At 35.1% G+C, this 16955-nt stretch overlaps 1 protein-coding gene across 1 annotated transcript; it reads right to left on the reverse strand.

Moving 5' to 3' along the window:
* Positions 1-12117: 12117 nt before the first annotated feature.
* Positions 12118-14729, reverse strand: LOC149206628 (uncharacterized). The gene has a single exon (XM_089395501.1). It carries the CDS (start codon positions 14480-14482, stop codon positions 12746-12748), a length of 1737 nt encoding a protein of 578 aa, XP_089251627.1. The 5' UTR covers positions 14483-14729; the 3' UTR covers positions 12118-12745.
* Between the last annotated feature and the right edge of the window lie 2226 nt (positions 14730-16955).

The raw sequence follows: 16955 nt of genomic DNA on the forward strand, positions 1-16955 counted from the left end.
TAATGGTCATTTAACCTAACAAGGAGCATTTAAAGCATATGAACAACATGAAGAAGACACACACACAATATTTTAAAACATATTGATAATTGGATAAAAGTCCAAATGTCAAGATTATATAATTCCTAGATAATAAAAAACACTTAAAATGAAAATGTTTCACATGAATGAGGTTATTTTTCTCATAGTTTTGATTAGACAATTTTGCTTCTAAATTTACATTTATTCACTTTAAGAATATTTCAGCTTAGCCTAGCTTTAGTTCTTTTTGTTTTTTTTTCAACGAGAAGACAATATGCTAAGTCTAGGAGATGTTAGCCCAAGAGTTGGCTAAGTTGTCATCAAGTGAAATTGTGATTGTGACCTACAAACTTGGTGAATTTTCCTACAAAGAATTGGGACATGGATGCAATAATCGTGACATCTAAGTAGTTATATAACTTATTGTAACTTATTCAATTTTATATAAATACATGTTATACTTTGTGTCAAATGATTGATGTTGACCTATTGTTAGAGCCCTACTTGTAATCAATATAATGTCTAGACTAGATGCAAAACATATGACCTCTTATATGAATGAAATAAAGATATATGGTGTAGTCTTTCTATATGTATGATTATGGTTTACTAGCAACTTTTGTTATTGCATGTATTTATGAGAGTATTGTTTCTATAAATTTAATGAATTTTCATATATACAAATCATTAATAGATCAAATATGAGAATAAGAAACCCTCATTGTAGCACCAAATGAGATGGCATTTCCATTGATAATATGTTGGTTTAGATGAGTGCACCAATTATAAACCACATGAAGTTAGTGCTAACGAGCCTTATTTTAATTCAATGGGGACTATGTGTTGTATTGTTTTGGGACTTGAACATTGTGGATGTACATACAAATTTTGATTGATGGCATGCAACTTGTATTATATTTCATGCTACTATAATTCCCAAGTGTGTAATATGCAATGCAAAGTGTGGTGTGATTGTTCCACGGGTCATTTATGTTCTATATGAAAAATTCTACTTCCCTTTTGTTTTTTGTTTTTTGAATAAACTACATTCATAAGACAAAATATAATGAATTATCATACAAAACAAATAACGAAACTAAAGCAACAAGTAAATCAAACACATAGATCACTAAAATAATATAAGCATATTGAGAAAAGAACATGTAATAGGCAAGGGATGTGAAATTGCAAAAATAAAATATAATTTGTCTATAATTGATATATTCTTATATTTTCAAAAATATTGATTGTTATCAATGTAGGCTAAGTTGGTTAGATTGTAAGTGAGGATGTTTCATATCCCCCTCCAATGTTCAAATCCCCACAAATGCATGTTTCTCGAATAAGGGGCATCTCACTCATGTAAATGAGTCCTTTAAAGTAATTGGGGATAAATGTAAGTCATGGGTAAATTTTTCCAAATAGCTTCTCTCTCTCTCTCTCTCTCACTCATATGACCCCTTGCCATCCTAAGAATAATAAATCATTATCTTCACATTTATGTTATGCGATTTAGGGGTAAAACATATCATTGAGAAGAAAATAGAAATAATATGGTGGATGAGTGTTGAGTCATAAGTACAATATGCACACATTGACATAGGATAGGGAGGCCTGCGAATTATATCATGGGGGGCAGGGTGTTGGGGTGAAGCTCCAATGGAAGGAAAATATATATTTATGGGGGGCAGGGTGTTGGGGTGAAGCTCCAATGGAAGAAAAATATATATTCATGGGGGGCAGGGTATTGGGGTGAAGCTTCATTGGAAGGAAAATAAGGAATATTTATGATTCATAGGACACAAGGGGTTCCTATTAAGTTGATAGGTTTGCAAACAAATGTCGTGTGCAAGTCCAACAAAGGATGCTTGAGGTCTAGAGGCAAGGGTTACAAAACTATTATTCATATGATGATGCTTGGTTTGGGAGTCATAGTGATTTTTCATTGGGATTGTTTACATATCCAACTTATATTTGGTTTCAAGATGATAGAGTCATCGGTTTGGGCATCCTTCTTCTTTTTTAATATTTTTATTGAGTGACATGGGAATCATCATCATGGCCTAAAGTTAGATGTTTATTAGGTTTGAAAGGAGGAAACATTTTTTTCCTAATAATTTCTTAGTTTCTTTGTATTTATCTATTTTGGTGTCCTTAATTTTCTATGCATTTTGTGCATCATGCATCTATTTGTTAGTTATTTACACAATCCTATCTATAACTAAATTATTTATTCATGAAGTGGTAGAAGTAAGATTTTTGTGCTCTAATCCAATGCCATTGTGAAGAATACGTGATTCCTAGTAAATAAATCTCTATGGCGAAGAATATAAAGTGTGCATCTAGCCTTAAGGAGCTAGTAAACCATCCAAAGAGATATAATATGGAATCTACACATGGTCTACATCATTTAAAAACCTAGTACCACTTGCAAATATAATCAAGTAAGTTTTTTTTCTTCTTTGGTTTCAATGGTTAGCAAGGATTTGATAACAATGTTGTAAGATAAATGGATGTATAAGTGTTGGAAAAAGGTATCCACAAGTTGTTGGCATGGAAAATTATAAGGGCTAATATTCGCAGGTGTGTTAATTTTCCATGATTTTTCAAAAAAGAGATTCGCCAATTTGCAATTTTATAAAAATGATTTGCCCAAATTTTACAATATAAAATTATTTTACATTAAAAATCAGCAACATTGTTTAGAGAGTATATATAAAATCATTATAAATTTGAGTAATTTTACAAATACATCCATAAACATTTTATAGTTTGCATATTAGGGACTAGTGAGATTCGCCAATGTTTTTAGACTTCAATATAATTTTCCATCCTTAAAATTATCCCTAGAACTTGTTGGAAGTCAATGATACTTGTGATAATTGGAAAAACCATCTTGGGACTTCATCTATTAAAATTATAGGGAAGAGCTTAAGAATCGCCTCATTTTATGGCATACAATCTAGAAAAACATGGGAAAAGACATCTATATGGCTTATAGGATCCTCAATGGGAGGTATATTAAAATTTGGTTATTAAGGGAGGTTCCATGACAAATGATTCATAAGACTAGGGGCACATGCCAAGTTTATATGATACTAAATATAGGAAGGGTTCTAAGTTGGATTGGATAAAAGAATTAAACCCTACACTATGTTTTGAGGACTATCTTTGGAATAGTTGATCATACATTTGGATTGTAAAAATTCCACAAATGAGGGTTTGGTTGTCCACAAGGGAAGTGTTTGTGTGGATTTAATAAGGAAAGCATGAAGCCACCATGCACATTATGTCTCCAAATAGGCTACCCAAAAACCATCCCTAAATAGTTTTAAAAAGGCATGGATATCTTAGTGTTAGATGTAATAATGTAAATGAAGTAAGGTTGATACCCACCCCTCCCTTCATTGGTTGACATGGAGGGTTATAACATTTGCCCATGAGAGATTACAAAATGAACCTTATATTTTTGCCTATGAGTGAAGCCATGTTAGTGCATAGTCAGGAAATGAAAGTATGGTTGGATATGAATTCCATGGGAAACTTAGGGTGTGGAAGCACAAGGCATATACATAGGGGTATATCCATGCTTACATTGGGATAATATAGTCAAATAAACATGCATTTGAGGCACAAAAATGAATAATCCTACATTGATTTGAGAAACCATAGGTCCAAGAGAAGGATTAGTTTATGAACACATTGAAGAAGCGATGGATGAAAAATGAATTAAAATAATGGATGAGTCTACAAGGATCTGGTGTTGGGAGAAAGGCTTCGACACCTAAAATTCAAGGTGATGAAAGTGACGGAATGTTGAATATCCTTCCCGTAAAGGAGGTTAGAGGGAATTATAAGTTTTCAGATGTAGAATGCTAGTTGAGGTCATAATAATTTCTTTTATCTTGTGTATCCTCACTTAGATTAAACTCTTCTATTCCTCCCTATGTAACATGCATTTTGTCTCCATAAACTACCAACACTTGAAAACCTTATGCCAAGGCCCAACCTTCTACAATAGAAACTACAATTAGAGGTAGGAGGAATGAAAGGGGGAAAAGAGCATCTATCAAGAAGTAGATCAAAGGACAAAAATCTTCCATAATGAAAGGATTGAATAACAGAGAAAATAAAATGGAGAGAATGCTCCCATCATGAATCCCAAAAGAGAATAAAGGTGAAGGGAGGGTTTGCACACAATTCAACGCACTTAGAGGTTTGACCTTAGATCCTCAAGGAAGGAAGGCATCTAAGTATCTCCTTTATGGGTGCTCAATTAATTTGAGGTTTTAGAGTTAAAATAAGGAATAGAGGAAAAACAACAAACCTTATTCTAACAAAAAATCAATAATGGTATATCATGAAAACAAATGAAATTGATCTAGGACTTGCCCTATGTAATAATCTAATGAAATGAGACAAGCAAACTTGTCACAAGGGAAAGAAGAATTGTGCTTGGAAATGATTGGGATGTAATAATCCCTTAAGCACTTCAGTATATGTATAGTTGGCATAGAAAGAACTACGAATGGAGTGTTACTTGACCAATGGGTAGGGGAGCATGTCAAGCAGTTGTTGCGCAACTCTATGGGATATCGTGCAATAGATATACAACCCTTTCCCTTCATGAAATAGTTTGTGACCTCAAACACCATGATCCAACATCATTTTGTAGAAGCAAACCTCCAAAGCATGGTACAAGGAGAAACTACAAAGATTGAAACGAAAAAGCCTACATGTGATGCACTAAATACAAAATGAAGGTTTCCATCTGTTTGTAGAGTCTTATGCAAGCTATGTTGTATGCTTTTTTTATCCTGCACAACCTTCCAAATAGGTCAAAGAATTCAAGATTTATATCAACGGAGAGAGAAGTGCCCATACTTACGTAAAAACTCATATCCTCATCACTAACAACCCTTTGTACTAAGTAACATTAGCAAGACTAAACAATCAAGGGTGTTCATGTGCTTTGAGGGGTTAGATGCAAAGAAAATTAAAGGGAAACCAACAATTCGGGGCTTAACCTAGGTAAGGATACCTAAAAACTTGGGATGAGGGCTTAGGACTTCGAAAGGCATCCAAAGTATCCAAAAATGGCATAACATGAGTCATGTGACAAAACTTTGAGATCTTCAAGACTGCACTTTGAAGTAAACTACTTCCTAGGCCGAGTAGCAACTCCTCAAGATATCCATGCATATAGCTAGTATAAAAAAAATTACATCTCTATGCATGGCCAAGTGTGGGTTGTTTGGCAATGTCAAAGTTTTTGTTTACAAATTCATTTTTTTTAAGTAAGCACCTACAGGGGATTTGAACCAATGACCTATCACAAGGCGTGCCTTAACAGTGCACTCATTCACCGTCAATCCAAAACCCATGGGCATTTACAAATTCAATTTTAATTAGCAATCCATAAGGAATTAACTTACCTAAATTTTTAAAAGTCCTTTATTTACTAAAATTTTAATTACTAGACTATGACTACATAATGAAAAACAACGAAACATACCTATAACAAAGATTGCAATGAAACATCCCGTGAAAACTACCAAAATAAAACAAATTTTAAGGCCAAAAACCAACAATACAACAAACTATGTAACATGTATAAATCTCAATTAATATCAACACTTTAAGCTTCATTATTAAGAAGGTTTAACACATCTTCACATGACTTTTGTTACTCGGGCTTCATTACTAAGAAGGTTTACCACGTCTTCTCGCACAACCTAAGCTCCCTAATATTGTGTGTTTGTTCTTTATAGCTTAGCTCCTCACTATAGAAATAGACCACTTGGTTAGGCATATCATGAAAGCAATTTCATGTTTATGGTAGGAATATCATGAAAGAAAACACTCATATATGGCATGTTTCTTTTAAAAATGCATATCTCGTCACAATGCATTAATGTTACTAAAGCCTAGTTACGTATTTCCCTTTACAATAGGGTTCATGACATCAACTAATTATTCTAGTACATGTTCCCAATAAGATGGGAAATCAAGGCTTAATATAGTCATATATTTGTCTTTATTAGTAACTCAAGGTTTAATATAGTCATATATATTTATCTTTGAAAAAAAATGGGAAGCTATATAGTTCCCTTTACAATAGAATTCATGACATTAATTTAGTACATGTTCTCAATGCATAGTAATTGTTTTCTACATATTTATAGATATGAATATAATAGGAATTCAACACTTAATAGAGTAATATATTTCTTTATAAAAAAACAATATTTTTATTCTTAATAAAATATAAAACTCAACCATCCAAATGGGATGTGATAGTCCAAATGTGACATGCATGTGCTATTTTAATTAGCACGCCCTCCCATTCATTGCAACATGTGGTTTGGGAAGTGTCTACCCAATGTGAGGAAGAGGAGAATGATGGGAGGAGTGGGAGCCTGCATGCCTTGGCTTGATTCACTGTTGTAATGGTACTTGAAGGAGATGTAAGGTTCTACTGCTCATGATGGACAATGAATACCTAGTTTCAACGAAGTAGAATTTAAGAACAAGCTTGTGACAATGCCCACCATCATTCTGAGCGGTGGGGTAATGGAGGAAGGAGTAACATGATATCCTTAAAGGTTGAGAGAGCAACTCCTCCCTAAGTTGGTTGGTTGATAGTGGTGAAGAGCTTCTTAACCCTTTTGTCAAAAGGAGAGACAAAGGATGGCGAGGTGAACATGTCTACATTCCTCAATCAATTTACTATATTGTTGGTAGCTCATCCCTCCTTGTGATATTATTTTGGTCTCTTTAGTTCAAGCATTGGCTTTGGTGTGGGAGGAGGATTTTTGTCCCTTCGTGAGTAGACAAAGGAACAAAGGTGGTGGAGGTTGAGCCTTAGCACCTTGGTTTGATATTGCTCTTGCTTCAAAGATTTTCTAGGCTAATACTAGTCCTATGGAGTGCTTTGGGAGGTTGGGATCATATGGTGCATGGAGTTAGTAGAGATGGAAGGGAGGGGAAAAGGAAAGGTCGAAAGGTTGGCAGAGCAACCTCCTTAGCTCACCTCACTCATCCACCATGAGTTGTTGGGGAAACTTGGGAGGCAAATTTCTTTTTAGGACAAATGCTTATAAGGGGGGTAAACAAGAAGTGGAGAAACAGGAGAAGGAAGTACATAAGAAGAGGCAAAGCCTCTCAAAAGCAAAGATTTTGGAGGAAGTCAAGGGTGGGTCATGGAACTAACTCATTCTTGCACAAGAGAAACAATTCTTTCTAAAATTGTTATGAACTATAGGATGGTAAAGGCTCTCATTGCTTGGGCATTAGTGAATACCAAGGTTGACGATGAAGATATCATGCATATAATTAGAATATTCGAGAAAAATTTTGAAACCATGTGCAAGGTTGTGTTTGTTAGGTATGTGTTATATCCTTTGCATGACTGGCCCTACGTATGATTCATTGCATTGGGGTAGCGAGTGGGTTGCAAGAGGGGCAATAGCTCGCATATGGAGACCCTAAGGGTGTCGTTAAGCAAAATTCACCAATAGGTTTTTGTAAATGGGTTTTCATCAAGAGGTTTTCATTGAGTGGTTTTTCTCGATATAGTTTCCACCTTTAGCAGTTTTATGACAATTTTGTGGTCCATGGTAGTGTAATTCCAGTTAACGAAATATAGTTGTAGTATAATCCAAGGTCAATGGATTGGGGGTTCGTGGACGCTGTGAGATATACATATTATATTGTAAAATTGTAAAGAAATAATACACTGAAAAATCTTTCTGGCTCTCCTGGTTTTTAGTTTCCAAGGTAAATAATTGTGTGTGTGTGTGTGCACGCATGCTATTGCATTTTTATATTTCTATTAAGAATCTATTTGTAACAATTAATTGTACAGTGTTAAAACCAATAGTATTTGGCATTGCCTTCTCAATCACCCAAGTCTCTAAAGAAGCAAAAAATCCAGGAAAGGGGAGCCAATAGGCACTCAACTCAACCCAACCCAATTAATTCTAAGGAAAAGATCCAACCTATGCACAACAAGAAGAGAAGACAGCCAACAGATGTATGAACAGAAGAGCAATGCCCATCCAACTCTGGCTGACCATTGGATTGGGTATGGTCATCTTTCTTTTCTTCTTTACATTTTATTATGAGCAATCATAGATAGCTAGCTCAAGCGGATTCTATCTTTGATAAACTGATAGTTAAACAACTTACATCAAAACTGATAGTTAAACAACTTACAATTATGAATAGATTTCTAGATATTATTTAATCTTCTTTGAAACAACCACACACTAATAACTAGGTGTCTCTCTATTTTATTTAAAAAATAATAATTAAAATTATTTATAACATTAAACTGCAAAAAACTTGATTAAAATAAATTACTCTGTAATTTTGAATTTTTCTCTTTGAAATTCATGTAAACGTTTTTGGTTTTCATATTAAACTCTTAGAATTTAACTTTGCCAAAGTCATATGACTACGATTTTTTTTTCATAATTCAATAATATTTAGAGGAAAGTCACAAGGTTTGCTTAAAAAAGGTGACCCCAAAACAGAATCTCGTGTACTTGTTCCATATTTTCATTTCTTACACATACAAGATAAGCGAATTTGAAAATGACTAGTTCCAACTGAGTAGAAAGTGATGTTTATGCAGGATTCCGAACGAGGTTTAGATAAAACAAAAATCAAAGTAATGTTACAGATTATAAAGATATAACAGTGGGTCCATGGAGAAGCTTTCATCCAAATTATGAAAGTATAGTCTGAAACATAAAGCCTGAAAGCCACACATTGAACCCATATCAGTCCCAAAGATTTTGTGGTTGCATTTGAAATGAGGGACCACCTGTCAAGGTCCAATTCAGATGCATTTATACTATAAATTGTATGACCAGTCATGCAGAAATTTCTTTACATCGTACAAAATTCAACATATCTGGTCTACTATTTTTAATCATTGAAGACCTCATAAACTAAAATGCCTCATCAGGCATTCTATAACCCAAAAACCCTGAGTCTTGAATAAAAATAACCCATCTGCAAGAATCTGCCCTCAGCTGAGCATTCCCTGAAAAGCTATTCAACTCCAGAGAGTGTTTTTTAGATTATAAAATTTAATCACTAACGTGGAGAGTTCACCTATGCATTTACAACAGATAGAATTAGAGCCATTTTACAGTCCCTCGCATTTAGAGTAAATGAGACTACTCAAACTTTAAAGAAAATTTCCGAGTAGAACAAGATAAATTCTTTCAATGTAGATAAGAGTTACTTTATCATTCTTGAAAGTCTTGACTTTTTTACAGAGAGAGTTTCTAGGATAAATAATACTGTTGGAAATAAAAGGTATCTTCTTAGAGTATTGAAGAGTCAATCATAGCAGGTTTATCACTTAACAGAATTCTGAGCAGGCCCATTGGAGTGTGGTCCAGTGACAAGCAGAGAGGCCATCAGGGGCATAGACTCGGCTTCGAAACCCCTAGAAAGGGTGCAGATGTGGTCAGGTGTAAGTTCTGGGTGACTTTGTTGGCATAAATTCATCTCCAATAGCACAACAGCTTAGCCAAAGAGAATTTATAAAAAAAGTAATTTTACTCTGAACAGGCACATTATCTATAACTTCCATTATCCTGACTTATATCACTGTGAATTGGTTTTTAGTCTAAAAATCTCTAGGAAGATATAAATGAAGTAATGAACCTTTGCATTGGGCCATACAACATGATAATAAGCTACATTGATTGAGCCCAGATTTGGTTAAATGTTAATCGAAGTTTCATGGCTGGCTGGTTTTTTCAGATGGGGATTTTAAGATAAATCCTATGTGTGATTTGTGTATATTGCTAGTTTATGTTTATTAATTTCATCTCTTGGTTACTCAACAAATATGATGTCACTAGAATGAGATGTTACCCGTGCAGCGCTGTAGCTTATGTGGGAATCTGAGATAGGAAGATTGCTCTTATCAATATCTGTGAGCAAATATACTTATTTGTACTGCACTGTGAACTCTTCCATGGTCACTTTACAAGAAGGGTTGACCTATGTAGTCACCTAAACTTAATTCTGTATGTTTGCAATGTGCACAAATCAGCTCGAGAAAAAAATATTAATCGGGAGTGCGACCACCTACTTACGGGCAGTGCGCGATAAATAGAAATATGCATCCATGTAATTACAAAATGAAGCAATCTAATCATATGATTATTTTTGGTAATACTGTCAATTTAAATTGTTTAATATGAGTTTTTGAGTGTATAAATGGATTTAGCTTTCTGAAAAAACTTCAGGGACACTCAATTTCTGTAAATTATATCACGGAAACTGAAGATTCTATAAAGTTACCAAAAATTCCCGGCCAAACTTCAGTGAAAATTGACCAGAAAAGTTGCCCAGGAAAGAACAAAAACGTCTAAACGTTAGACTACTGCGAACAGAATTTCCCAAATCGCTGGGGCCCTTTTCGGTATTAGAGATAAGAAAAGCTGCTGGTGTGTGTTTCACCTAAGCTATGCCAAAACATGTGCACCTAACAAATGCGTGGCGTGCAATTGAACCCTGGTTCTCACCAACCTAGAATCAAACTAAAAAATATTAGCTAGAAGTAATCGTCTTATTATGTATCCCACTTGAGATTGGAATACAACTGTGAGAATTATTATAATGTTAGATAAAACTGAAGCTATGATATGCAGACAACATAAGTTCTTTGTAGAATTCTAGTTTGCAACTGTCACATTTATGGTTAACGCTGAGGAAACAAGCCTTTTCCATCAGAAGTAATTATATTATTTAACAAAAAATGAAATGAAAAAAAAAAAAACTAAAATGCATGAATAAAGCCATGCATTGATATTACAGAGTCCCATCAACCAAAAGCGATAACCTAAAGGAACACATGTTTCCTAGAAGAAAATAAGTTGAATGGATTAAGAGCCCTGTTAATCAGGTTACAGTAGAAATATAAGAAGGCAGTCCTTATATAATTCTTAGTTAATTTTGCAAATATTACTGCAACTGCAACAAAGTTATGGATTTTAATACAATTCATGATTAGCTTCAGTAATATTTGTTACAATGCAAAGACAAAATAGCATTAGACAAGTAGTTTCAGGTTTTCCCAACTACAAGTGATCTTCGGTAAAACACAGTAGAGTTATAAAACAACGATATAACAACATATATGTCTAGGTCAATGGCACTGGAACCTCTTTAGATTATAGATAAGTTGCAGTGGCCCCTTTTGGACCGCAAATATATTAAGTGGGGTTATATAGTAAGCTGACATTATCATGGGGTCACCTGCAGTACTGATCTTCAAATGATGCAAATTTTGGCTAATGTCTACCTTGTTCTTGAAATTGACATGCTGCATCCTTAACTAGGTATTTCAAAGCCCCTCGGAAAAGAACTAGGTATTTCAAAGCCAGGTTGAATTTCAATTGACTAATAAAAATCTCAATCACGACCAAGGAACTCTGAATATATGAGAGGGTAACTTACATCAATGTCCTAATTTTCCTGATGATGCAAGTTTGCAACAGAAAAAGACGAACCCAAAAATATAAGATAATGTTTTCATCTCTGTTGTTTCACATTATAGTTTCAGATTCACTGTGATGCTTAGTGCAATGTCGTGTCTTCTGTGTTTTGACAAACTTAAAAATATTTTCTTAATTTAGGATTCCTAATCGTACCTTTCTCCTGGAAAGAATTCCACTTCTAGCTTTGATGTCCAAGATCTGATCAATGAAATAGTCTCCCAACAATTGATATCATAATCTGACTTATCCCTCGACAGCTTTAGATATACCATCAATAACCTGCCTGTTTATCAAACTTCAGAAGGAAAAAAAATGCTTGTATTTGAATAATGTTTTCTTCTAAAAGAAAAATGCTGACAACCCAAACAACAGTTATACAGTTTGTAATAGTAAATAATTTTTGCAAACCCAAGAAAGATTGCACAACAAATTAAATAAACATCCTACTCAACCACATCATCAAACATCCTGGTGCAGAAAGATGTATACTTCATATTGATAGACTACATAAAGCCATACATAGAACTGCCCTGAAGAGTGGCCTTGAATGATGATAAAACAAGGCTAGTACCAAGAAAACTTCCATATCTATTTCATTTATCATGTCTGAATAATAAGGTGCAGTCGTGAATCCCAGAAGCATGCAGGTTTACCTACAGAAAAAGAAAAGGAAGGTGGCAATCCACGCCCTTTTGCATTGATTTTGTCACATTTAATTACAATTATACTCAATAGAGTTTTTACCACAAATCCTTTGAGATCTTCATAATCACCATTATCTCCTTTCAGAGCACACAATTAGAGACATTTACGAAACAAATGCTTACCCATAATCAAGTGAAGCTGCTACCCAAACTCCTCCTTGTTAGCTAAGCCAGACTCTTTCAATGGCTGCTAATCACTCTGAAAGGTATTGATAAGACAACCCCTGTTGCAGCTACCTGAGGTCTAGGCTTCAGAATTTCTCCATACTCAAATTGTTGTCAATTGCAGAACTCCAATCGTAAATAGAATAGAAAAATAAAAAACAAGGTATCAAGCCACTATTAGAAATTTAGAGCAGAACTATAATGTGCAACTTAATCAGGCGGCAGGCCTGCTGCGCAAAGGCTCAACCCACTCAAAGGCTGTCAGCATCCGATATGATCCGAACACAATCAGCCGATGAGTTTGCCAATCTAGGATTTTAAGGATTATCAATATATTGCATCAGCAGAGCATATGGGGCATTGTATCAATCCATTCTCATTGCAGTGTGGACACCTCACAACAACATTTTGATCCTGGACAAGCTTACAGCTTCCACTGCACTCTAAACAGGGCACAAATCTCATCCCACCGCAGCCATCACAAACCTTGCCTGCCCTATCAGTTGAAAGCCCTGCGAGAAGCCCATCCAGCTTACCATCTTCATGAAGCTGCAACACTTCGTCTGCACCACCAATATACCTGCCCTTGATGAACAATCTCGGTACTGAAACAGGCTTCCCCATCAACTCCTTCAGCTCAGTCCTGAAATCTAGATGCATAGACACATCCCTCTCATCAATACAGACCCCAAAGCTCTCAAGCACAGATCTCACATTGTTGCAATCCTCATAAGTCTTCCTGATACCTCGTAGTGTTGTAGTGTACAGTACCACTGCCTTCTCACCACCAGGTGGGCATTTTTCCTCGAAGCTGTCAAGAGGATTTCTATTACCTTGAAGAGCTTTATCTGGGGACCCCTTATCTGTTGCATTTCCTGCCATTTGACTATCCCCACTATGTCCAAGCTTCCCTTCTGCGGACTCCTTGTTTCTAACAGCATTCCAATCATCCTCAGAGAGATTCTTCAATGTGGAAGAAAGAAGCTCGGGATCATAAAGATTACCATTAAGCTTCATTGAGAATTCATCCCTAGAATTGGCCTTGTCATCCAAATACAGATTGGATCCCTGGATTTTTTTCTGACTAGCAGAACCCCCAGCATTCCTATCAATGAGCAGGCTGGATTGTATCAAATCCCCACTTCGGTTCTTCTGCAAACTATCTTTCATGGGGCTACCAACCTTCTTCTCATCGGCCCTGCCGATCTTAGCATCCAATTCTTCCAGTGTATGGAATTTAATATCTTTACCATCAAAAAACCGGCTTTTCCTATCAGAACCCACTTTACCAGGCTGAATGAATTCCCCATCTCTCTCCACAACATCCCATGATGCATCGAAAATCTCAGATTCCCCATCTCTATTCCTCCCCGGGTTCTCCTTATAGTTCTTCTGTTCCTTCTCCAACGCGGGCTTCAGATTGTCCAACACTTTGCTGCTGGATTCTATGAAATTCCCACTTGGATTTTTCTGCAAACGATGTTTCACAGGACTACTAGCAACCTTCTCATCAGCCCTGCCAATCTTAGCATCCAATTCTTCAAGTGTGTGGAATTTAATATTTCTACTATCAAAAACCTGGGTTTTCCTCTCAACACTGACCCTGCCAGGCTGAATGACTTCCCCATCCCTCTCCACAACGTCCCATGATGCATCAATAGTCTCAGATCCCCCATCTCCATTCCTCGATGGGTTCTCCTTCTTATTACTTTTCTTCTCCTCCTCCAACGCAGGCTTCAGATCGTCCAGCACTTTGCTAACTTCCAACCATGATTGAGGACCAGACTCGGTATTTAAATCAAATTTCTTCAGCTTTTCATAAACTGGGTTTGTGGGTAAATCAGAAATGTTACCTCTCTGCGGTGCCTTTTCTTGCTGCGTGCTGGATTCAAGGGCCTCTGGATTGAAGAGCCCATAAGTGGACGATGTGAGTGCAACGTGATGATTGTGAATGTTATTCTTCTTCTTTTTCTTCTGCTTAAGCGGGGAATGTGAAAGTGAAAGCCTGTCGAATCCTTCGGCCTTGAGTACAGTTTCCAGATGTTTTGAAGATGCACACCCCATTTAGGTTCAGGTTCTCGTAAACGAAAAAACACCAATACAGACTGTAGAGAAATTCGGGTTTGCCCAACGAGAAAATTTAATGGCGATCATACAAATATAAACATAACATTGTCTGTTGAAGGCTTCGCCCTTTTCTCGCGCGCAGTATATTTCATAGAAGAGAATTTATGACTTTATACTTTTAATTTCCTTTTTAAATTTGGAATTCTTGTAAATTATCCATCCCCACCGTCTTCGAATTTGTTCGTCGTAGAGGTATCATGTGGCGCAAATGGGCTTATCTGTGTTTTAGTGATAATGTCTGTATACTGGGTTGTCCAGCCCTAAGTCATCAGATGCTACACGGATTTTGATTTTTAGCGGGTCAAGTTTAGAATTCAAACTCACTTTCCGTTTATATTAAATCCACGTTTTTCACTCTCTGGTTTGGTTATATATATATATATATTTTAAATTTATTAACTCTATTTATATATTTGAAAATATATAAATATAAGTGTTTTTAAATTAAATAAACATTATTTGCAAATTCAAAAAAGACAAACATGTCGGTAGATTATGAAAAGTAAGAAAATTTTCGACAAAATTCACATCATTCAGTGTGATTCATTGTCTAGACAAGATTTTTTTAATTTTTTTAATTTATTAAATTTATTTAATATTATAAATAATATTAGTTTTTTAACTAATCAAATAATATATAAATTGAAATTATTTTTATTTTGAAATAAGATTTATAAACATTCATTATGAGTTTAAAATCTTTTTTTTAATGTAAAAAATAAGTTAATAGGGTGAAATTCAAAAGATCCTAGTAACAATTAATGGTATGCTTTGTTGTGAATTACTAGCAAAATCATGTTAGGCCACATAGTTTTCCTTAAAAAATAATGATGAATAAATTCATATTCATTCATAACATTAAATAAAACTATTCTTGCAATTAGTGGACAGCTAAATTATTATAGGACCTTTTACATTTTGGAAAATAAAAAAACTAGCTAATCAAAATAATATATATAAAGTATTTATTTTACTAATAAAAATATTATATATAAAAGTTATTTATTTTACTAAAAAAAATATTATATATTTCAATTGGTTGTACGCTTAAAATTATATGATATGAAAAATCATGAAATTTAAAGTTAACTCATCAAAATAGTATATATATAATATTTTAATTTATGGTTTAAGTTGTGAGCTTAAAATTATATCGTATTAAAATTTAAGAAATATAGATATTTCCAATCTAGGTGTTACTATGAACAACTTTCTCATTATCATTTGAAAAATAAGTTATAGCTATTCCCATTATCATTTGACAAATAAGTTATGAAAAGTTTTATTACCTTCCAAAAAAAACTTAAAAATTTATTGTACATAAGAAGCAAGAGGAGTGGAGGCGAAAGATCTCAACTAGGGCAGGGGTAAGTTTTTTGCCCATGACTCCATGTTGGCTTATTTTAATGTTATTCCTCCGGAAACCAATCAGGAGATTCGTGAATTAGAGATAAAAGCGGGCGAAGAGAGACATTCTCTCTCAAACCCAAAATTACTTGAAGACATGTGAGTGTGGGTTCCAAATCTTGGCAACACCAAGGGAAGGTGAAAGCAATATTTGAACTCAGTCGTGCTCCATTGGAAAATGAAAATGCTTTGGGGCTAGTGTTGACGGACAAGCAGGTGGAAAAATATAATATCTTCGCATCTATAGAGGATGTAAAGAGAATGTTGAGGAACCCGAGGTTTTGTGTGGACAAGATTGAGGGTCGTCTGATGCATGTTGAGAGCCACATAGCTTGTGATTCTAATGGGGGAGAGCAATTGGACCCTCTTGGCTCAAGTGCTCGAGCCCCGACCTATATTTCCTCTTCTAAAAATGAATAGCATGTGGTGGTGCTGGTGGGTTTCTTCTTGGCCTCACCCAATGGTTGTTTTGGTTGGTTTAAGGCCAAGTGATGGCTTTTCCTTTTGATGGATGACGACAACATATGCGGTTCGTGGTTGTGTGTTTCTAAGTTTTTCCTTTGATCTCAGGTCTCAAGCCCTATGCTTGAATTTTGTTCCTGAGGCGTGTTGGGGTTGGTATTATATTTTTTCGCTAGAAGATGTGTGTATGGGATGTGCAAGTAGCTACTCCTCATGCTAGATAATGTTGAATTCTCCTTGTCGGTTGATGGTTAACTCTTTTTGGTGTATGGTTCACCACTCTTTGTTTATCTATGTGTTTGCGATGTGGGGCCTATGGCTTGTGCTCTGGCTTCTCTTCTCGGCCATTAGTCCTAAATTTTGATGGCTTCCTAGTTGATATATGTATCGTGGTCTATGTGTCTGGTGTCATCAATTTACATTAGTCATTTGGCATCAAAGGTCGAGATTTGTTTCCTCCCTATGGGTGTTAGTTGGTATATGATGTATCTCTAAATTCATAAAGTAATATGAAGTATTTTAGTTTAAAAAAAAAAAAAAT

Source organism: Pinus tabuliformis, chromosome 1_2, assembly GCF_031772625.1.
Source record: "Pinus tabuliformis cultivar Carrire ecotype Pingquan chromosome 1_2, CPIR1, whole genome shotgun sequence".
NCBI lineage: Eukaryota > Viridiplantae > Streptophyta > Pinopsida > Pinales > Pinaceae > Pinus > Pinus tabuliformis.

What these genes read in the sequence shown, in the direction of transcription:
- LOC149206628 (XM_089395501.1), bottom strand. Translation starts at nt 14,482, where the DNA reads ATGGGGTGTGCATCTTCAAAACATCTGGAAACTGTACTCAAGGCCGAA.